Raw genomic sequence first — 22,630 nt, 5'->3', positions numbered from 1 at the left:
TATCACGGAAAGCTGGCTAACACCCGACTGCAACACCATCCTAGCAGAATTGGTGCCGGAGAACTACTCCATTAAACGGAGCATAGGATAGGACAAAGAGGAGGAGACCTAGCAGTGATCTTCAAATCCTACCTCTCTATCATCAAACCAACACTACAGAACTCATTGCCGTTCATGGAGACACTCATGACTATAGTAAGTCAGATAAACCTCCAATTACCATATTACCTAAAATTCTACCTTAACCTATAAATAACCAGACGGCATCCATTTTGGAGTAAAATTGTACGCTTGCCCATTTTATTAACAAATTAATCCAACATCTTTATTTCACTAAACAATCCTTCACAGATACAATTGCCACCCTTTTAGGAGATGATTGAAGGCATTGACCAAATTTCCCTCGTACCAGCGTGGCCATCCAAGATCCCAGTCGCAATACGCCGACTCAAGGACCATAGCACTCTGAACCTTCCCCACGCTGATACCCATCAACCGATGCCAGCTAAACCACGGTTAGCTGGCATCAACCGAGGATCCCAAACCTTGATGGTTCCCCACTAATGCCAAATTGGTTAAAATGTCTACTGCCTCCAAACATCCTCAACCGCCAAAACCAACCCAACACAACACATTACATACAATCCCAACATAATAGGGCGGGAGGGTGGGAGCTTCCTCTTCCTGTGCTGCCCACAACTGAACTGCAGACCTTCCCCCAAGCCCCTCCTACCTCGGGAAATATTAACTCCGGCCACCCCCTCCAAGCTGAAAATGTCCTACTTTTTTGGTTCCCTGCTACTTAGTCATGCCAACCCTCTGCCTATACTCTGTATTTAGCTTCGGGCTTCTCTTTCTGCATCTTCAAACAACACCTCAAGACACTAGGGGTGCAACGGATCAGAAAACTCACGGTTCGGATCGTTCCTCGGATCAGGAGTCACGGATCGGATCATTTTTCGGATCGGCAAAAAAAAAAAAATCTCCCCCACTGTAATATCCCCACCCCCCCCCCACCAACTATAGTACCCCCTCGGTGCAGACACCCCCCCTCTTAGTACAGAGACCCCCCCTCCTCTCAGTACAGTGACCCCCCCTCCTCTCAGTACAGTGACCCCCCTCCTCTCAGTACAGTGACCCCCCTTCTCAGAGTACATTGACCCCCCTTCTCAGAGAACAGTGACCCCCCTTCTCAGAGTACAGTGACCCCCCCTTCTCAGAGTACAGTGACCCCCCTTCATAGAGTACAGTGACCCCCCTTCTCAGAATACAGTGACCCCCCTCCTCTCAGTACAGTGACCCCCCCCCAGCTAGTACCGACAGACGAGCGGTGTGTCCCACGAGTGCGGGCTCCTCCTCTGTGGTTGTAAACAGAGGAAGGCCTGCCGCCGGGTGTACCAAGATGGCCACGGCTCCGGAGCTAGGCCGAAGCCGCGGCCTTTCCTAATGTTACGGCGGCGGCTCCGGAGCTAGGCCGAAGCCGCGGCCTTTCCTAGCGTTATGGTCGCGGCTCCGGAGGTAGGCCGAAGCCGCGGCCATAACATTAGGAAAGGCTGCGGCTTCGGCCTAGCTCCGGAGCCGTCGCCGTAACGTTAGGAAAGGCCGTGGCTTCGGCCTAGCTCCGGAGCCGTGGCAATCCGCGGATCACAGTGTGTTCCGATCCGAAGGGGGTGACCCGTTCAGATCACGGATCAACTGTGATCCGTTGCACCCCTACAAGACACCATCCCCATATTGCTATGCTATTGACCACCAGGACCAAAGACAAACCTCCTCACACCTTTAACTGAATTCATCTTGACATACACTTTGAAAACCAAAAACTTTTTGTTACTCAGGGACTTCAACCTCTGGGGTAACTCCGCCCAGGACCCCATCGCTACCTCCTGCATCAACAAACTGGAAGAACTAGGTCTGCAGCAACGGATAAAAGCCCCCACACATGGGTCAGGTCCCATTCTTGATGTCATCTTCAAACAAAAGATGGACATCAACATCCTGGACAACATGCCTTTACCATGGACGGACCACCACGCTATAAAATTTAAAATGAGGAAGGAGAGATGGTCGCTCCAGGTGGAGACCTTGGTAGTAATCCACCCCACAGAGATCCCAGGTGCAGACAATGCAATCTGCAAGGCAGGAATAGCAAGGATGTATTTCTGGACAACTGCACTCTCGAACAAAAGTTTCAAGATCATGGAGAAAGCAGTAGTACAACAGCTACAACTCCATTTGGACACACGCAAACTCTTGGACCCACTACAATCAGGCTTCCGCCCAGGCCATGGCACAGAAACAGCACTTCTTTAAATATGGGATGACACCTCGAAGCAGCAAATGACGGAGAATCGTGTATCCTGGTGCTGCTGGATCTCGGCGCAGCGTTCAACACTGTAGACCACAAAACTCTACTCATTCTCCTGAAAGAAGTAGCAGGAGTCACAGATGCCAATTTACCTTGGTTCGCATCCTTCCTAGAAAATCTTTCCCAGACAATGAAACTAGGAGCCTTCACCTCTGAAATTTGCGCAATTTCTTACAGAGTCCCTCAAGGATCACCCCTGTCGCCCGTACTCTTCAACATCTACCTCTGCCCGCTCCTCAAAATTATCAGCAAACAGGACCTGCTCTATCACTCCTATGCTGATGACACCCAACTCTACTTTCGCATCACCGGAAAAAAGACCAATATCACCAATATCACGGTCTAGGAAAATGCCTCACATTGGTCGATGAGTGGATGACTGAGAGCTCCCTCAAACTCAATGGATCCAAAACAGAACTTCTTCTTCTCAACGCAAACTGAAAGACAAAAGACTTCATGGACACCACCCACCATCCTTGGACAGACCATTTCCCCGAGCACCAAAGCCAAAAGAGTCATCTTTGACTCAGACATGACCATGGATGCACAAATAGGATCAATAGTGAGCGGATCTCACCATCTCCTCTGCCTGCTCCGTAGACTCCTCCCCTTCATCCCAGAAGAGGACACAGCAGCAGTAGTTGGAACAATCATCAGTTTCCGACTCGACTATGCAAACTCCCTCTACATAGGACTACCTAAATACCAGAATTCATGCCTACAAGTCGTCCAAAATACAGCAGCCAGACTGGTAATGGGGAAAAAAACAATGGAACCCATCACCCCTTCCCTGAGGACCCTTCATTGTCTAACCATAAAGGATCAGGTCACATTCAAGACCCTCTTCCTCACCCACAAATGCGCACAAGGAAAGGCTCCTTAATACTTGTGTGAGAAAATAAAACACTACACCCCCAATCGCGTTCTCCGATCAACCAACCAAAACCTCCTCCACATCCTCAAGTCCCGCTATAAATCGAAGGGAGAATGAAGATTCGCAGTCCAAGGACCGCGGCTCCGGAACGCTCTACCCACAAACATCCCCATGGAGGAAAACCATCGGGCCTTCAGGAAAAAACTTAAGAATCATCTCTTCTGAAGGATCAGGATGACACTGGATGGAAATAAGCGCCTTGAGGCGATTTAGTTCGCATTTGCAGCGATATACAAGTTATTCACTCACTCAATGATCATCATTGTTGTAACCAATAACGATGTAAAAAAAAAAATCTCTGATCACCCCTCTGATGACAGTATGTAAAAAAAATGGTAAAAAAAAAGAAAACAAAATTGTGGTCTTTATAACTTTGTTGTTATGTTTGTTATAACTTTGCTGTGGACATTTTTATTAATGTTTGTTGTCAGATGTCCCCCCAGTGTCGGTTTTTCTGTAATGCGCTCATGTGAGAGTATTCGCACATACAGACGTTGGTGGAAGGCCATTTGGCTGTAGACAGCTGTACACATGGCACACAAGGAGGTAAAAGTATCATAGGCTATTTCATTGTTTCTTCTTTTTCCTGCACCACTCCCTGCATTTCTTCCTTCAGTCTGTAATGAGGAAGAAAATGGGGGGATAAATGTAAGAATGACAGTTTTTCAAACTAATAATACTAACCTTTCTAATTCTAACCAAGTTTGTGCCACGACTGTCTTTCTTTTATGGAATTTGAATCAGCAAGCAGCAGTCTGGTGAAGGACGCTCCCGTTAGAACCTTTTTGTCAAATGTTCCAGGTATTACAGCCCAGATCAGGGCTGGACTGGGACAGAAATTTGGCCCTGGACTTCATCCAGACTGGCCCACTTTGACAGGTCTCTCCCACAGCGGCCGGACAACTCCTGCACCCCCCTAGCCACCCAAGCCCCCTCTCCCCCTTCACTAGCCACTAGCCGTTCTATTTATTAGAGTAGAGCGACTGGTACTGGTACTCTTATAGGCAGTACCAGTGGGGAAGCTAGACATTATTTCACCCGGGACAAAGAATCAGTTCAGTGCCTGTGATGCATTTGCCTATATGTCTCAGTTTAACTCTCCCTGCTAGCCATGTGTGTTAGAGGTAGAAAGGGATTTCATGTGTGATTCTGTCCTGGCTAACAGGTTATTAAAGTGCTAATGTCCCCTCACTATTCTAAAGGTTAATTGATCTATTGTGTTGTGTGAAGAAGATCTGTGTTTACCCTTAAAAGATGTGTATTGTATCATCAGGCTAAATGATTAGATAAGTGGTATGTTAATTATTCTGATTACTTCAGTGTAGTAATTAACTCCACTGATGTCATTATCTAAAGAAATGTGTCTGCATGGTCGGCTCCGACTTGTCTCCTATAATCTGTATGGGAAACCCCACTGTGTGAGGGGGGGCGGAGATTTCATTGTTCCTAACAGGTTGTAACCACATATAAGCTGAGTGTTGTGTGATTAAAGTGTCTTGTTCTAGCAGTAAGCCTGGACTCATGTGTGGCTTATTGGGCGATTCCATGGACTCCTACTTGTGGAATATTGGGTGATTTTCGTTATATGAAGAAGGGACTGTTTGACGGGGATATCATACCAATACCGTCACAGTGCCCCCTTATGGGACAAGATTAAGTAGAAGTGAGAAACTCCCAGGCCATAGCTGTTGAGTCAGCTGTCATGCTCCTCTGTCGTCCCCCCTGCTCCTCTGCTCCTCCCCCTGCTTCTTTTTTTTATTTTTTTTGAGAAAAGAAAAATAATAAAAATAAAACCAAAAAAGTGGAAAATAAACGAAAACTTGCAATAGCTAAAAAAAAAAATATATAAAATATATACAGTGGAAACTCTGATTATGTGCATAATCCGTTCCAGGAGAACGCTCGTAATCCAAAGTGCTTGCATATCAAAGCGAGTTTTCCCCATCAAAGTCAATGAAAACGAAAATAATTTGTTCTGCCTTGACTTCAATGGCATGCAATACCGCATGTGGCCAGAGGTGCGGAGGCGCCGGAGAGCCTCGGAAACGGACGGAAAGGCCAGAGGACACTTGGCCGACCTTGGAAGACTCCGTTCCCGAGGTCTGCCAAGGTCAGCCGAGCCGTCCTCTGGCCTCTCTGAATCGGCTCTGGCGCCCCTCAGACCAAACGCGGTACTGCACACCGCTTTGGCCTGAATACTGCTCGTTTCGCGAGACAACACTCGCAAACCGAGTTAGGATTTTTTTTTTTAAATACACAGCGCTCGTATTGCGAAACGCTTGTTAACCGCAATCCGAGGTTCCACTGTATGTGCAAAAGGGAGTATAAATCTGTGGAGAGATGGAGGATGTTCTCAATTTGTAAGATTGGCGATATTTGCGATCCGTCTACATGAGAAATCCACACATCTGAAATCGCCATCTGTCTATGTGCCTCCGGTTCTTACGCACCTGTAAACGGGTACAACAGGTGCGCCTTTGTGGGAGGGACCCCCTGCTTCTTTGTTCCCCCCAGGTGAGTGCTGTGGGGAGGGAGAGGAGGTGAGTGCTGCGGGGAGGGAGAGACAGAGGAGCGGAGGGGGGAGGCGGTCCGCTGTCACTGAAGCCGGCCCACTGAGCCATCAGCCCACCGGTAAACTCCCTGTAGTCCCAATGGCCAGTCCATCCCTGCCCCAGATGGTAAGATACGCACAGGTTATGCAGTCACCACAGTCTCGATGTCTTAGATATTGACATATGAGGTCTGTTTGGAGGTCAACCAAAACCAGAGTTGTCCTTTCCTCATTAGCTGTTACCTACATTTTCAGCTGATGGGGTAGGTGCAGTCACTATAAAATTAACTTCAAAAGGTCCACCACAGGTTTCACGAGTCCCTCCTGGACCCTGACACAATAACCAGTTTACATTCTTTCCATCCAGGTGACTGGGTCGTTGTAAAGAAGCTTGAGGGACGAGACCACGCCAGCCACTGCAAGAAGCGGCTCAACCACATCAAAAAATTCAGGAGTATCTTTGTTTATTTATATTTTTTGGTTTAGTATATTCTAGCAAGGGTAACGATGAAAAGCATCCCAACTTATTGTTTAAAATGTATTCTCCGACTAACTAAGAAAGCAAACAGGACCGATTGCTGGATCTACTCTGAATCTCCACCAAGCTTTAGTCCGCAGTGATGACAGCGGTACTTGCTACATATGATGTTCATATTGGTAGGAGGAGTTTTGACAAACTAGTGAAGACTCCAAACAGAAACTTGTCAATAGAATTTAACGATACATTTCTGGAGGGTAAAATTGGTTATAGTTTTAATGGCTCTGCTTCTTGTCGGTTTGGGTATCGGGACAACTAGGTAGCCCACAGGTGTGCTTCAACTTTAGTTCAGTATTTATGCGGATCTGCAGCTTATCGGGTAATTGCCCCAATGCAAGAGGTTCATGCGTGATGGTGAAGCTTTCCCAACATCTTATGTCGCGGCCGATCGGGAGGATCTGATGGCGCAAGAGAAGGTAAGAATGGCAGGGACAGCTAGAAGGGAATCGTTCACCAACCCCGACCAGGTCTGGGCATGGTTTCCTGCATGTACAAGGTGGGGGGGGGCTTGAGCTTATGATACGATTGAACAATTTCTCATCCATTGTGGATGGGATGTTCATTTAAACTGTTGAAGCCACAAGGAAGATCCCACAGGAACAACGGCAGACCAGACCTTTCTATGAAAAGATGGCCCATATAGATACGTTTAGATCCCTGCAAAGCAAAGCCAGAGCTATAGCTAATGAAGGTTGGAATCCTTTTAAGGGTCTGGAAATCTTTGGGGAACGTTGGTTCTTGAGTGGACAGTGATTACCTTAGGTGTGCTCACCTGGAGCGGCAGCTTCCCTACCTGTTTGCAGCGGATCATGGTTGAAGGTAGTAGGGGGTACATATATACTTATGTTGTTTTTGTTTCTACTCCTTCTATACGCCGTGATGAGTTGCTCCTGTTACCTGATTGGATGAGTGAACAGAACCCGAGCAGGTGAACACATCTTCCTCGCCAAGATGGGGCGCCCCCACCGAAGCCCAACCCAAGTACAAGACACAGAGGATCCCAGACCGACCGGCCGTTGTGTCCTCCTCTAGGTAATCCCTCCTGAAGGACCGAGTCTACATGTCAAGCCGTGTTTTCCTTTTTATGGACTCATATGGACTGTAAGGACTGATTCATTTCCAGGTGTAAAAAGATCAAGATTCATCGAGGGACACATGGGAGCATATGACAAAGGGGAAGACTGTTGTGGAAATTTTTATTAATGTACCGTATATACTCGAGTATAAGCCAAGTTTTTCAGCACATTATTTTGTGCTGAAAATGCCCCCCTCGGCTTATACTTGAGTTACCTTTTTGCGCCTGAACTCCTGGAATTTGGGGACCCGAAACTGGTCCAAACTTGGCACACATGTAGCTCCACTCTTTCTCTACAAGTGTGCAAAGTTTTTTGTCCAGGAGACATATGGCCGGAGAGCACCGTTTTTTCAAACCTAGGCACCCCTATCATAGACTCCCATGTTAAATGGTCATTTCTCTGGTGAATTTGGGGACCCGGTACCGGCCGGTCGTAAGTCCCCTGGACTCGAAAATTGGCACACATGTAGCGCCATTTCTCCTCTACAAGTGTGCAAAGTTTGTTGTTTAAGGGATCTACGACTGGGGAGCACCTATTTTTCAAACCCGGGCACCCCTTCCATAGACTCCCATGTTAAATGTCGGTCTAGTCATGGACACAGCGATTCATGGGCACAGTGAGGCATGGGCACAGTGAGGAATGGGCACAGTGAGGTATGGGCACAGTGAGGCATGGGCACAGTGAGGCATGGGCACAGTGAGACATGGGCACAGTGAGGCATGGGCACAGTGAGGCATGCACATGGACACAGTGAGGCAAAGTGAGGCACAGTGAGGCATTCAGATGGACACCCTAGGCTTATACTCAAGTCAATAAGTTTTCCCAGTTTTTTGTGGTAAAATTAGGTGCCTCGGCTTATATTCGGGTCAGTTTATACTCGAGTATATACGGTATGTTGTCAGATGTCCCGCAGTGTCGGTTTTGCTGTAATGCACTTGTGTTAGCGTATTCACACATACAGACGTTGGTGGAAGACCATTGGCCGCGAAAACCTTCCCATGGACACGTCAGATGTTTGCTCTTTAGGAATGTTCGTTCATACCTCACCAAGAGACTGGCCATACAGACAATCGGAATTTCCCACAAGAACTTTTCTTGTCGGGAAAAATTGAGAACCAGCTCTAAAATTTTTGTTGTCGGAAATTTCCGACAGAAAAAAGTCCGATGGAGCGCCTACAACCGGGCGGAATTTCCGATCAAAAGCTCACATCGGACTTTTCTTGTCGGAATTTCCAATCGTGTGTACGCGGCATAAGAGACACCAGCGCGCTTTTCCCGGCGTGATACAAGAGAGCTATATCTGTGCTTTTAAGCGCAAGGAAATTATTTGCTTCTAGGAGAAGCTTAAAATTTCCCGGACAACTTTCCTACAGATAAATAACATGGATTTGGATTATTTTCACCAAAGAAATGGATCAGAATACATTTAGGCTGAAATTACAACAGAAACTAAGAAATAAAAATCAAGATTGTCTGTATTTTTCTGTTTATATAATAAATAAAAAACAAAAAAAAAACAAAGAGGTGATCAAATACCGTATATACTCGAGTATAAGCCGACCCGAATATAAGCCGAGGCACCTAATTTTACCACAAAAAATGGGAAAACTTATTGACTCAAGTATAAGCCTAGGGTGTCCATCTGCATGCCTCACTGTGCCTCACTGTTCCTCACTTTGCCTCACTGTGTCCATGCGCATGCCTCACTGTGCCCGTGCCTCACTATGCCCATGCCTCACTGTTCTCAAGCCTCACTGTGTCCATGTCTCACTGTGCCCATGCCTCACTGTTCCCATGCCTCACTGTTCCCATGCCTCACTGTGCCCATGCCTCACTGTGTCCATGCCTCACTGTGTCCAAGACTAGACTGACGTTTAACATTGGAGTCTAAGGAAGGGTTGCCCGGGTTTGAAAAATCAGTGCTCCGCAGCCGTAGGTTCCCCAGACAAAAGACTTTGCACACTTGTAGAGAAAAGATTTGGCTACATGTGTGCCAAGTTTCGGGTCCAGAGAACCTAGGAACGGCCAGTACCGGGTCCCCAAGTTCACCGGAGAAATGACCGTTTAACATGAGAGTCTATGGAAGGGGTGCCCAGGTTTGAAAAATCAGTGCTCCCCGGCCGTAGGTCCCCCGGGCAACATGCTTTGTATACTTGTAGAGGAAGAATGGGTCTACATGTGTGCCAAGTTAGGGGTCCAGGGGACCTACAGCCAGCTGGTACCATGTCCCCGAAGTCTGGGAGATCAGGCACAGAAAGGTGACTTAAAGCGGTTGTAAACCTTAATTTTTCACTTTTACCTACAGGTAAGCCTATAACAAGGCCTATAACAAGGCTTACCTGTAGGTAAAAAGAATATCTCCTAAACCTGTACGGTTTAGGAGATATTCCCCTCGCAATGCGGGCGGCGCATGCGCAGGGGGGATCCACGGCGAAAGATCCGGCAGCCGCCGGACCTTGCCGATTTTAAATCTTCCGCGCGCACGCGCGGGAGTGACGTCATCGCCGCTCCAGCCAATCACAGCGCTGGAGCGGCGATACCCGGAAGACACGCCGGAGCAAGATGACATCTCGCTCGGCGTGAACCAGGTAAGTGTTGTTCACCTCGTTTTGAGGTAAGTATTTCATAATCAGCTATTATGCAGTGCATACTAGCTGATTACGCATTTTGCCTTGCAGGTAAAAAAAAAATAAAAAATTATATATGCGGTTTACAACCGCTTTAAGTATAAGGCCGCGTACACACGATCAGTCCATCCGATGAGAACGGACTGAAGGACCGTTTCATCGGTTCACCGATGAAGCTGACTGATGGTCTGATGTGCCTACACACCATAGGTTAAAGAAGAGTTTGGTTCAGAACGCGGACACGTAAACCACATACGACGACACTATAAAGGGGAAGGCCAAAGCCTTTGGCGCTACTCTTGCCTCTGCTTTTGCTGTTTTCGCGTGTTAGTGAAAGTTTGATGAGAGACGATTCGTGCTTTTCAGTCCGTTACAGCGTGACGAATGTGCTATCTCCATTACGAACGCAAGTTTTACAAGAACGGGCGCTCCCGTCCCCTCATTTAGTCTGAGCATGCTTGGACTTTGAACCGATGGTCATGCGTACTAACCATCGGTTTTGACCGATCAGTTAGGCGTCCATCGGTTGAATTTTAAAGCAAGTTTTAAATTTTTCGACCGAAGGATAACGGACCGATGGGGCCCACACACGGTCGGTTTGGATCGATGAAAAGGTCCTTCAGACCCTTTCCATCAGTTTTGACCGACCGTGTGTACGCGGCCAAAGCCGAGGGGGGCATTTTCAGCACAAGAAAAATGTGCTGAAAAACTGGGCTTATACTCGAGTATATACGGTACCACTAAAAGAAAGCTCTACTTGTGTGATAAAATTATATAAATTACATTTGGGTACAGAGCCGCACGACCGCGCAATTACCATTTAAATTAGCGCAGTTCCGAATAGCAAGAAATAGCATGGCGGTCATGAAGGGGAGAAAACCTTCTGGAGGTCAGGTGGTTAAAGTTAGAGTACTGCCTGGACCTTAGAAGAAGGAGACACCCCGAAAGCTTGTCCTAAAAAGAGTATCCCGGACAGTACTCAGGATGTGACAAGGAGCCGCCATATTGGTTATGATATTCTTGTTAGAATGAGACCACCTTTTTACGGATATAAATAGTTTGGTCCTTATTTCTCACCTGATGCGTACGGAGGAGGTAAGAAGGGGTCAGGATGGACAGACGGAAGGGTCTGGTGATGTTCCGGTTCTGAGGGGACTTCCATCTATGACTTCCATCCAGGATCTCTTCTGATCTGCATGTTGTGCGGCTCCATTTATATCTCCTCTCGTCCTCCTCGGGGTGATTCTGAGTTCTCGTCTCTGAAGATCTTCGATGACTTCTGGTTTAATTATAAAAAAAACACAGAAAACATTATACTCCGAGGGCTCAGATCTCAGGGAATTCACTGCCAACTTTTATCATCCCAAAGTACCATGACTATAGTAAGTCAGATAAACCTCCCATTGCCATATTACCAAAATTATACTTTACCTTATAAACAACCAGGCGACATCCATTTTGGAGTAAAATTAGCCGCTTGCCCATTTTATTAACAAATTAACACAACATCTTTCTTTCACTAAACAATCCTTCAGATACAATTGCCACCCTGTTAGGAGATGATTGAAGGCATTGACCAAATTTCCCTCGTACCAGCGTGGCCATCCAAGATCCCAGTCGCAATACGCCGACTCAAGGACCATGGCACTCTGAACCTTCCCCACGCTGATACCCATCAACCGATGCCAACTAAACCACGGTTAGCTGGCATCAACCGAGAATCCCATACCTTGATGGTTCCCCACTTATGCCAAATTGGTGAAAATGTCTACTGCCTCCAAACATCCTCAACCGCTAAAACCAACCCAACACAACACATTACATACAATCCCAACATAATAGGGCGGGAGGGTGGGAGCTTCCTCTTCCTGTGCTGCCCCCACACTGAACTGCAGACCTTCCCCCAAGCCCCTCCTACCCCAGGAAATATTAACTCCGGCCACCCCCTCCAAGCTGAAATTGGCACTCCCCTACTTTGTAACCCTTTCTTCGGTTCCCTGCTACTTAGTCATGCCAGCCCTCTGCCTATACTCTGTATTTAGCTCCGGGCTTCTCTGGAGATCAGGAAAGAGAACTTCAATAACAACTTCTACTTTGTGCTGGACTGATGACAAGACCTGCAGATTGATGGACACGTCCAGATCGGGATGTTTGTAAACAGGGCCGCCATCAGGAATTATGGGGCCCCTTACACAGCTTCAGGCATGGGCCCCTGGAGCAGAGAACCGGGGGGGGGGGGGCTTCTGCCTGAAATTGAGAAGTGGGGGGGCTGCCGCAAATTGAGAAGCAGGGGGGGCCCCCTTTACAAAAAAAAAGAAATAAAGAAAAATATATATAAAAAAAGGGGGGTAGCCACCCGGGGCCTTGGGGACCTCTGGGCCCTTTTAATAAAAAGGGGGGGTTGCCATCTGGGGCCCTGGGGACCTCTGGGCCCTATATATATACGAAATATTATTATTTTTTATAAAAATAAATTACAAAAAAAGGGGGGTTGCCACCCGGGACCCCTGGGCCCTTTAATAATAATAAAAAAAAAACCTCTGGGCCCTTTAATAAAAAATAAATAAAAACAAATATATATAAAAAAATAAACATTTATAAAAAAAAAGGGGGGGAGTTTCCATCCAGGGCCCTGGGGACCTCTGGACACTTAAAATATATATATATATATAAACAAAAATAAATAAATAAACATTTATAAAAAAAGGGGGATTTGCCACTTAAAATATATATATATATATAAACAAAAATAAATAAATAAACATTTATAAAAAAAAGGGGGATTTGCCACATGGGGCCCTGGGGACCTCGGAGCCTGGGGACCTCCGGATCCCTAAAAAAAATGAATAAAAAAAATTGGCCCTTTAATAAAAAATAAAATAAAAATATATTTAAAAAAATATATTTTTTTTATAAAAAATTAATAAAAAAATGGGGGGTTGTCATCTGGGGCCCTGTGGGCCTCCAGGCCCCTGGGGACCTCTGGACCCCTAAAAAAATATATATTTTTTTTTTTAAAGGGGGTTGCGATCCGGGCCCCTTACAGGTGTACTGCCTGTACCCCCCTGATGGCGGCCCTGTTTGTAAATGAGAAGAATGGGAGGTGGACGGTCTATAAGCCACCATGATTTTGCAATGTGACAATCCACTATTACCGGGGTCTCCAAACTTTCTAATCAAAGGGCAAATTTATTGTCCTTCAGGTAGGGATGATTCGAACACCACGCAGTTCGGTTCGCATCCAGAACGGACCAAAAGTTAAATTCTGTGGGACTCGAACATGAGAAATCTAAAGTGCTAATTTTAAAGGCTAATATGCAAGTTTTTTCGGGAGCAGTGATATTAATAATGCTAAAAGTGAAACAATAAAAGTGAAATATTCCTTTAAATATTGTACCTGGGGGGTGTCTATAGTATGCCTGTGAAGTTGCGCGTGTTTCCCGTGTTTAGAACTTTCCCTACACAAAATGACTTTTCTATAGGAAAAAAAGTCATTTGAAGCTGCTTGCGTCTTTAATGTAATGTCTGGTCCCGGCAATATGGATGAAAATCATTGAGAAAAACAGCATGGGTCGTCCCCCCCCCAGGTCATTACAATCCCCTTTGGGTCTTGTATGGATGAGAAAAGCTTTTTGGATATCCTAGGGAAGGGTTATCATCACCCCGGTAACATTTGTTTTGCTGTCTGTTCAGAAGATTTCACCTCACTTCCTGTCGCAATGACAATTGGATTTTTTTTTTTTTTTGTGAAACAAGGATTGGTGATAAAGCATCAGTGGACAGGAGACACCTCTTACAGAAGAGAATTTCCCTTCCTAGGGGTAGATTTCCTCTCACTTCCTGTTGTCTCCTTCCGTTTGCAAGTAGGAGTCGTTTGTAAGTTGGATGTTTGAAAGTAGGGGCCTGACGTATATACTCTGCAGAAATTTGGGCCCTAGGTCTTGCCACAACACTGTAAGCCCTCACAGTTAGTCTTGGTGGGCGCTGGAACGCCCTGCTGTGTGAACTATTATATCAAGAATCATAGTTACATGCCATTGTTGAACAGGGGCAGAAGAATTGGGCCTTTGTTGGTGGTGGTGGTGGTGCTGGCGCAACAACTCTGAAAGCCCCCAGTTAGGCCCCGTACACACGACCGGATCTATCCGGTGGAACTGGTCCGTCGGACCAGTTCCAGCGGACAGATCCGGTCGTGTGTAGGCCCGAGCGGATAATTGTCCGGCGGATCGGACAGTTTCCCGCGGATAAAAATTTCTTAGCATGCTAAGAAATCTGTCCGCTGGAAAAATGTCCGTCGGACAAATCCGGTCGTCTGTACAGACTCACCGGACTTGTCCGACCGACCGCCATCCCTCGCATGCGTCGAAGTGATTCGACGCATGCGCGGAAGTATTTACCTTCCAGGGTCGCGCACGTCGCCGCGTCATCGTCGCGGCGATGGCGCGGCCACGTCGCAACACGTCACCGCGTATGTTTTCCGCTGGGATTTTGGTCTAATGGTGTGTACAACCATCAGACCAAAATCCGGCAGCGGATATGTCCGATGGAAACGGTCCGGCGGACTGTTTTCATTGGATAATCCGCCCGTGTGTACAGGGCCTAACTCTTGGTGGGCGCTGGAACGCCCTGCTGTGAAATATTAGATCAAGAATTGTAATTACACGCCCCTGTTGAACAAGTTTCAGAAAATTGGACCTTTTGTGGTGCTGGTGCCACAACACTGCAACCCCTCACAGATACTCTAGTTGGAGCGCAGGAATGAGCCCGCTGCAAAGTATTGCATCAAAAATTGTAATTACACGCCCCTGTTAAAAAGGGGCAGAAAAATTGGGCCTTAGCCACTGGTGGTGGTGACCAGAATCAAAAATGTTCTTACAAGCTATCGGCATGGTCATTGAGGAGGAAAAGGATATTCACTCAGCATCAGCATAGGCAGTCTTGAAGGGATCTTACATTCATAAAAAAGTTAATTGGTTACATCAACATCAGGTGCTTGGTAGCTGCTGGTGATCCAAGACTGATTCATTTTTATGAGGGCGAGTCGGTGGAGAGGCACACACTGTGATCGGTTACAAAGCCTCCAGCAGCATGTGGTGCCCAAGCAGCTGCTGTTTTGGCCACGGTGCGATCTGCTGCACACATCTCAAAAAGGCCCACACCAAAGAACTTTTGAAATAACAGAGACAGCAGCACATGTGGAGCTCTGCTGTGTGATGCAGTCGGTTGGCTGCCCTTAAGCTGGCCCCTGGAGGGCATCCTGCCTCGTTGGAGATGTGCCTCCTCCTCCTCCTCCTCTCTCCTATCAGGCACCCACGTAGAGTCAGTGACCTCATCACCCCTCCCTCCTCATCACTGTAGAAAACCTGGCAGTATGCTGCAGCTGGGGGAACTGCCAGATTGCTGTTCTTCTCAGCCACCCCCTCTCTCTGGGCTCACGTTACTGCCTTCCTCTAGCTGTGTACCATCATCGGAGCCTTCAAAACGCTGCGCATCTTCATGCAGCATGTACCCAACACTGTGTTCAAACAGTTCGGGGGACTCCTCAGGAGGACATGGTGGGGCTAGGGAAGGAGTGACTGATGCCATTGAGTCGATCGAATAGGCCGCTTTGGCAGCTGCATTGGCAGCCAAAGAGTTCTGAGCCTGGGTGAGAGAGGATGAGGAGGATGAGGACGACTTTGTCATCCACACTACCAAGTCTTCTGCATGTTGTGGCTCAACACGGCCAGCTGTCGAAAAAAAGGACAAGCATGCTCTCTTCGCTGACTGCGCTGCGATTGGCCAAAGCATGCAGGTCATAGTGCATGCTTGGCCAATCATCAGCCAGCAATGCACTGCAATGACGTTGTACATTATGGGCCGTGATGTGCCGCTCGAATTTGGCGCAAACGCCCCATAATGCTCAATCTTCGTCGAACTATCGAACAGCCAATGTTTGAGTCGAACTCATGTTTATATCGAACAGATAGCCAATCACTACGGCCGGGCACTAAGCACCATGATGCGTCACAGGATCGTGCCACTGCGCGTGCCACTAAGCGGCGTACCAGTATGCTACTTAGTAGTGGCGGCTGGTGCTCTAGTAGTGGCGGCAAACAATTCACCGACCCCCCCATTCCTTCAATTGGTCAGTCGGTTAAACCCCCCTACCCGTCGCTCGCCCATCTGTATGTCAGTCCATCAGCCCCACACTTACCCCACTCATGCCTCGGGCAGCATCAGCGGCTTCCCCCTGCGTCTTCTCCTAGGCACCTCCCCTCTGCTCCCGGCCAATACGGTTGCTTCTCCTCTTGGCCAATCAGGTCTTAAGACCCACTTCCTGATTATCCGGGAGGAGAAGCAGGATGAAAACAGATGGGCACAGGGTGGGCACAAGGTGCAGTGCTCTGCGCCCCACGCCCACCCTTTTTTGAAGCCAATTGAAGCCTTAGACTCTAATCATGTGCTTAAAAATAAATAAAAAACCCCATTGAAATCCATGCGTCCGGCGGCCTACATGTAGATTAGGGGGCGGGTGCATGGATTAAAGGGGCGGCGCCCCTGCGCCCCAATGGAGCGGCCGCCACTGCTGCATAGCCTGAAGCTGCCGCCCGCTTGCAGAAACTGTACTGTAGGTGAGTGTCAAGCAGTTAAAATGGTCCACGGGACTTGATTGGCTAAAGACTGTCAATCTCTAAAAAATAAATTCAGAACTCAAAGTTCCTTACAATAAATTTTTCTTGTGTCTCCTTCCTCCCCTAAATGCCAGAATTGCCGCGCCTCCATCAATGTCTTTAGTGTTGGAAGTCTGTGTCCCCTGCTGTGTGATGTGGCCCTTTCTTCCAACCCAACATCAGTACAGGACTCAGCAGTGGCGTGGGGGTTGGAGGATGAAAAGGGTTTCTGATAGAGAAAACTATTGAGGGTGATCCACATCCCAAATGTATCAATAAAGAGAGAGACCCCTGGAGTGAGACTTTAGGGGAATACCACACAGACAATGAAAAATAGTTAAGTATAGTTTAACATTTATTAAAAAAACATATATTACATATTCCTGTGGATACAAAATTTACAAAAAAAATGCAACGAAAGATACAACTTCCTGAGCTCGACATGTTTCGGAAATGATGTCTCCTTCATCAGGGGTTTGGCGGAAAATATAGTATATCATGGTCATTTGCAAGTACATACAAGTATCCACATTTATTTAAAAAGGGGAGAATGACACTGTCATGTGGAGTCCTCTCTGCATCTCATCCACAGAGGGGCAGCACAGTGGTGTAGTGGTTAGCACATTCACCTAGCAGCAAAAGGGTCTTTGGTTCGAATCCCCACCACGACACCATCTGCCTGGAGTTTGCATGTTCTCCCTGTGTCTGCGTGGGTTTCCTAAGGTTTCCTCTCACCCTCCAAAGACCCAGTATATATGTATATATGTGTATGACTGTGAGTCCCAAGCGTGTCGAGATCCTGCGGGGTAAATTACCGCACCAGCCAGGAATGACACTGGCTGCAAAAAGCGCCTAGAGGCGATTCAGTTTGCATGTGTAGCGCTATACAAGTCACTCATTCACATTGCTGTTACAGGGTGTCCCCGGGTTACAAACAAGAATGGGGACTGAAGGTTTTTTCTTAAGTCGAATTTGTTTGTAAGTCGGGGCAGCGGCACAGGAAAGAGAGTGGTGATCTGCAGGCTTCACTAGGCCATAGTCGCAACGGGCGGTTTTAGCGGCCCAGCAGGCCTCCGGACCGTACCAGGCTTGTGGATGGGCAGGCAGGATGACGAGGGGGGCAACTTACCTCGCAGCCAGGCAAGGAACTGCTCAATCCAGCAAGGCACAGGCCAGGGAAATGGCGGCGGCCACCGCAGGTGTGCGGGATCGATGTTTCCCTGAACGGTCATGGGCAGAATCTCCGCAATACAGGCACAGGACACAGCAGGGTATGGCGTTATATGCACGGATGGCTAAGGATGGAGTGCAGGATTCTTTGATAGGATGACCACGTGTCCTGGATTGCCTGGGACAGTCCCGTATTCTGCAGGTCTGTCCCGGGCACCTTCATTCCAGGACAATACACTGTCCCAGAATGAAACTAACACAGCCTCCCCCCAAGCCAAACTAATGCCCCCCAAAAAAGGCTGCCACATCCCCGCTTTACTCACTGAAAGTACTTGTCCTGCCTGGGAATGCCTGGAGGAGCACAGTCCCGCCCCCTGCTTGTGATTGGAAAAAAACATAAATCCCGCCTCTTGTGTCCAATCACTGTGCTGTGATTCGTTACAGCACAAGCTGATTTTTGGGAAGGGGGGTGTCCCTGAATGGTAGTTTGGAAATGGGGTCACCCTATTCTTGGAGCTCTCAATCGTCGGCCAGCAGTGACGTCACTCGGACCCCGTTCGTAAGTATGAGTCGTTCGCAACTCGGATGTTCGTAACTCAGGGACCCCCTGTACTCCAATCCAAGATGGAATTGGAAAGAGGGATCACCAAATGGTATTATAGGGATCAAGGCCCCAATCGCACCAGGGAAAGCTGAAATCTGGGTACCCAGATACAACCAGGATATATGTACCAAGGCCCAACAAGCGCAAAATCCAAGTGTGGCAGTGACATCAATTACCAGCAAACAGGTTGGTAGGGAGGTGAGGAGCAAGGAGTGCTATGAAGCAATTCAGTGAAATATTGGTGATATTGAATATGGTCCAGCATCAGCCTCTCCAAGAACGTCCCGACCGTAGCCAATGAGGGGTTGGAGGATGACCGCAGCATGCAGGGAGGGAAGAAAGGTGCGTCCGGCACTCCAGGGAACGGTCAAAGCGCCAAACACACCGAAGAAGCCTGCAGTGCTGCAATAGAGTGGAGACACGGGTCATAGGAGAGGCGAGTTGAATGTCTCTTCTGTTGCAGGGAACTTCTTTTGTGAGGGGGACAGACGTCTCTTTCATGACATTAGTGATAGTCAATGAATTTTCCAGTAAACATCTTGATGGCCTTCTGTTGAATCTCCTTTGTCCTAACTCCATAGATGATGGGGTTCAGCATAGGAGGGACAATGACATAGATGTTGGCCACCAGGATATGGGACGTTGTTGTGAGGGATCCTGTGGGCTATGAAGGAGATGAAGGCCCGGGACATACAGTAAGGTGATGACACAAAGGTGGGACTGTCTCCAGGGCGGTGTGTCCAGGCTGGAGGCCTGGTGTGGTAAAAGGTCGACAAGTGGAACAAGTTGGAATTCTGGGTGCCGTCATAAGACCAACAGGCCGATAAGTTGTTTTGGTTAATAAAAAGGCTGCTATGGCCATTTGTACTCCAATTCATGTGTGGTCACATTAAATTTCATTAATGGCAAGGGGGATGGTGAGTACTCATGGTCGGGCAGACACAGAACAAGGTGGGACATCTCATCTACAGGCAGAAAACTTTTTTTAAAGATAGACAGACATCGACATTAGCGATAGTCAATGAATTTTCCAGTAAACATCTTGATGGCCTTTTGTTGAATCTCCTTTGTCCTAACTCCATAGATGATGGGGTTCAGCATTGGGGGGGCAATCACATAGAGATTGGCCACCAGGATATGGACATAGGGTGGGATACTGTTGTGAGGGATCCTGTGGGCTATGAAGGAGAAGAAGGCCGGGACATACAGTAAGGTGATGACACAAAGGTGGGACACACAGGTGCTTGACGTCTTGTGCCGGGCCTCTGCAGTGGAGAGTCTCATGACGGCCTGAACGATGGAAACATAGGACAACCCAATAAGAAATAAATCTATCACAGAGGTCAGAATAATAATGACCATACCATAGATGATGTTGATCAGTATGCTTGTGGTGGCCAGTCTAGCCATGGCCATGTGTTCGCAGTAGGTGTGTTCTATGACGTTATTGCCTTGGTATGGTAACCTCCAGAGTAGAAGGATGACTGGGATCATTATAAACACACTTCTGGTCACTGAAACTGAAACAACAGTCCTAACAAAGGACACATTGAGTGTCGTCACGTAGGACAGAGGGTAACAGATGGCGATGTAGCGATCATACGCCATAGCAAGCAAAATGGCCGACTCCGTCATGCAGATAAAGTGAATGAAGAATATTTGCACCAAGCAGCCGTTGAATGAAATTTCATGAGAACCAAACCAAAAAATACAGAGGGTCTTCGGGACTGTGGTGGAGCTTAGAACGAGGTCTCCCACCGCCAACATGACAAGGAAGAAGTACATGGGCTGGTGAAGGCTTTCATGAACGGAGATCACCGCTATCAACATGGAGTTGGCTGCTACACCTAAAATATACATGAAACTAAATACGATGGCGAGCAGAAGGTGGGAATTCTCCAGACCAGGAATCCCTATTAAGAGGAAGAAGTCAGGGTGGAAAGTGGTGGAATTGGACATGTTCTGGAGAACGTCCTCTGATGATGCCGGATATTCTGGATAGTCAGTCGCTGTATAACTGGGCTTTCATTACCGATCAGCGGTCAATGTTCTGTAGGTCAACTGAAAAAGACAAAAGAAACATGAGGAGGAGGATAGGCAAAATAACAGCCGAGCTTTCCATTCATGGAATAGCCAAGATCCAAAACAGAGACTCCATACCTAATGTTTGTGGGGAAGAGGCTCCCATCGACATGGGGACAAAGTCCTTTGCAGGGGGGTCCTACCATCAATATATGCTTCCCATGGTAGGGGCATGTGGCCTTTTATGGGTCACGAAGGGTGGTGCATGCTTGTCCCTGCTCTTTCTTGGCTGCATGTTCAGATAAGGGTCTGGAATAGATTTTGGGGGGACCTCACATACTTTTTGTTTTGTTTATGCATGGGATCCCTTCCCCCTTATTATCCATATCAGATTCAAGGGACTTATCTCCCCTGATATCCATACCAGACCCTGGTCCCTCATCAAAGATAAGGGTCTGATATGTAGTTTATGTTCCTTTACTGATAACTAAAGATCTACAGTATATAGAGGAATCCTGATGAAGACCCCTCTAGTGATATAAAGATCTATATAGAGGAATCAGGACCTCCTTCCTCCTGCTGGTGACCGGCCTTTATTTTTTGAAATAAACTCAACAGAGGATGTCTCGGGAGCCATAGTCTGGGAGACTCACAAGGCGTTTATGCGTGGAGTATTAATCAAGATGGGGGCGGAAAAAAAAAGGAAGGATAAGGATATTAGAACAACACTCATAAAAGAAATTCATAAGCTAGAACAACAACATAAACATGATAGAAATAAAGAAATTTTATTAAATTTAAATATCAAAAGAGAGGAGTTAAGAGAGCAAATAGAACAAGAAACAAGAAGTACGTTTAATCAAGTGAAGAAAGAGAGGTATCTATGGGACAACAAACCAGGGAAACATTTAGCAAATTTATTAAAAAAAAAAAAAGTCTAAACTATATTGAGAAAATACAAACAAGTCGAGGGGAAGTAGTTCATAAAACTAGCGAAATACTAGAGAGTTTTAAAGAATATTATGAAAAACTATACTCAATCAAGAAACAGGAGACAATGGAAGAACTAGGATTAAGGGAAAAAAATATATATACATTTTTAAAGGAAATAGAGTGGGAGGTAATATCCGAGGATAATCTTAATAAGCTCGAAGCCCCGATCTCAGAAGATGAAATTAGAGAAACAATCAAAAATGCCCCAAACGGTAAAAGTCCAGGACCGGATGGCCTAACTGTTCTTTATTATAAAAAGTTTATAGATATTTTGGCCCCGAAAATGTGTTCGTATATGAATGGCCTAGGCGAGAAGTGGAACATGGGTAAAGAAGCCATTGAAGCTACTATTACTTTAATCTTGAAAGAGGGGAAGGATAGCACACTTTGTTCGAATTATAGACCGATCTCTCTTTTGAACTGCGATACCAAGATTTTTTCCAAATTAATAGCAGCGCGAATGAAGGGAATAATGAAGGATCTGATCCACCCCGACCAGGTTGGTTTTGTACCAGGACGGGAGGGGAGAGATAATGGGATCAGAACACTGCTAGCCATTCAGAAAATCAGCGATAGCGGAGCTCCAGGTCTACTCTTATCAGTAGATGCAGAAAAAGCGTTTGATAGAGTAGACTGGAGCTTCATATATAAGACTTTAGAGAGAATTGCATTAGGCAAAAAAATGTTGACCTGGATTAAGGTATTATATAATAAACCCAGGGCAAGAGTAAAAATTAATGGGACCCTTTCAGGGGACTTTGAACTACACAACGGTACAAGACAGGGATGCCCCCTTTCTCCATTATTATTCATCCTAGCATTAGAACAATTGTTAAGGAAAATAAGGAAGAATCCTGATATTAAGGGCATAGAAGTCGGACGGGAGGAACACAAACTTGCGGCATATGCGGATGATATCTTGTTCTACTTAACATCCCCGAGAACAACGTTACCAAATTTATTAAAACTATTGAAACAATATGGAGAGCTCTCCAACTATAAAATGAATCCATTCAAGTCCGAAACCTTATGTATTAACATAGTTAAGAAAGATCAAATAACTTACCAAAAGGAGTTCCCTTTTGTGTGGGGGA

The 22,630-nt window shown here is 46.8% G+C and overlaps 1 protein-coding gene across 1 annotated transcript; it reads right to left on the bottom strand.

Moving 5' to 3' along the window:
- Positions 1 to 19,529: 19,529 nt before the first annotated feature.
- Positions 19,530 to 20,489, bottom strand: LOC120928980 (olfactory receptor 52Z1-like). Its single transcript, XM_040340138.1, has one exon. The coding sequence runs from the start codon at positions 20,478 to 20,480 to the stop codon at positions 19,530 to 19,532; it is 951 nt and encodes a 316-aa protein (XP_040196072.1). The 5' UTR covers positions 20,481 to 20,489.
- Between the last annotated feature and the right edge of the window lie 2,141 nt (positions 20,490 to 22,630).

The sequence above is a fragment of the Rana temporaria genome, chromosome 2 (assembly GCF_905171775.1).
Source record: "Rana temporaria chromosome 2, aRanTem1.1, whole genome shotgun sequence".
NCBI lineage: Eukaryota > Metazoa > Chordata > Amphibia > Anura > Ranidae > Rana > Rana temporaria.
This window is presented reverse-complemented; position numbering and strand designations above follow the sequence as displayed.

Coding starts and splice junctions, on each gene's coding strand:
- LOC120928980 (XM_040340138.1), bottom strand. CDS start 20,480: ATGTCCAATTCCACCACTTTCCACCCTGACTTCTTCCTCTTAATAGGG.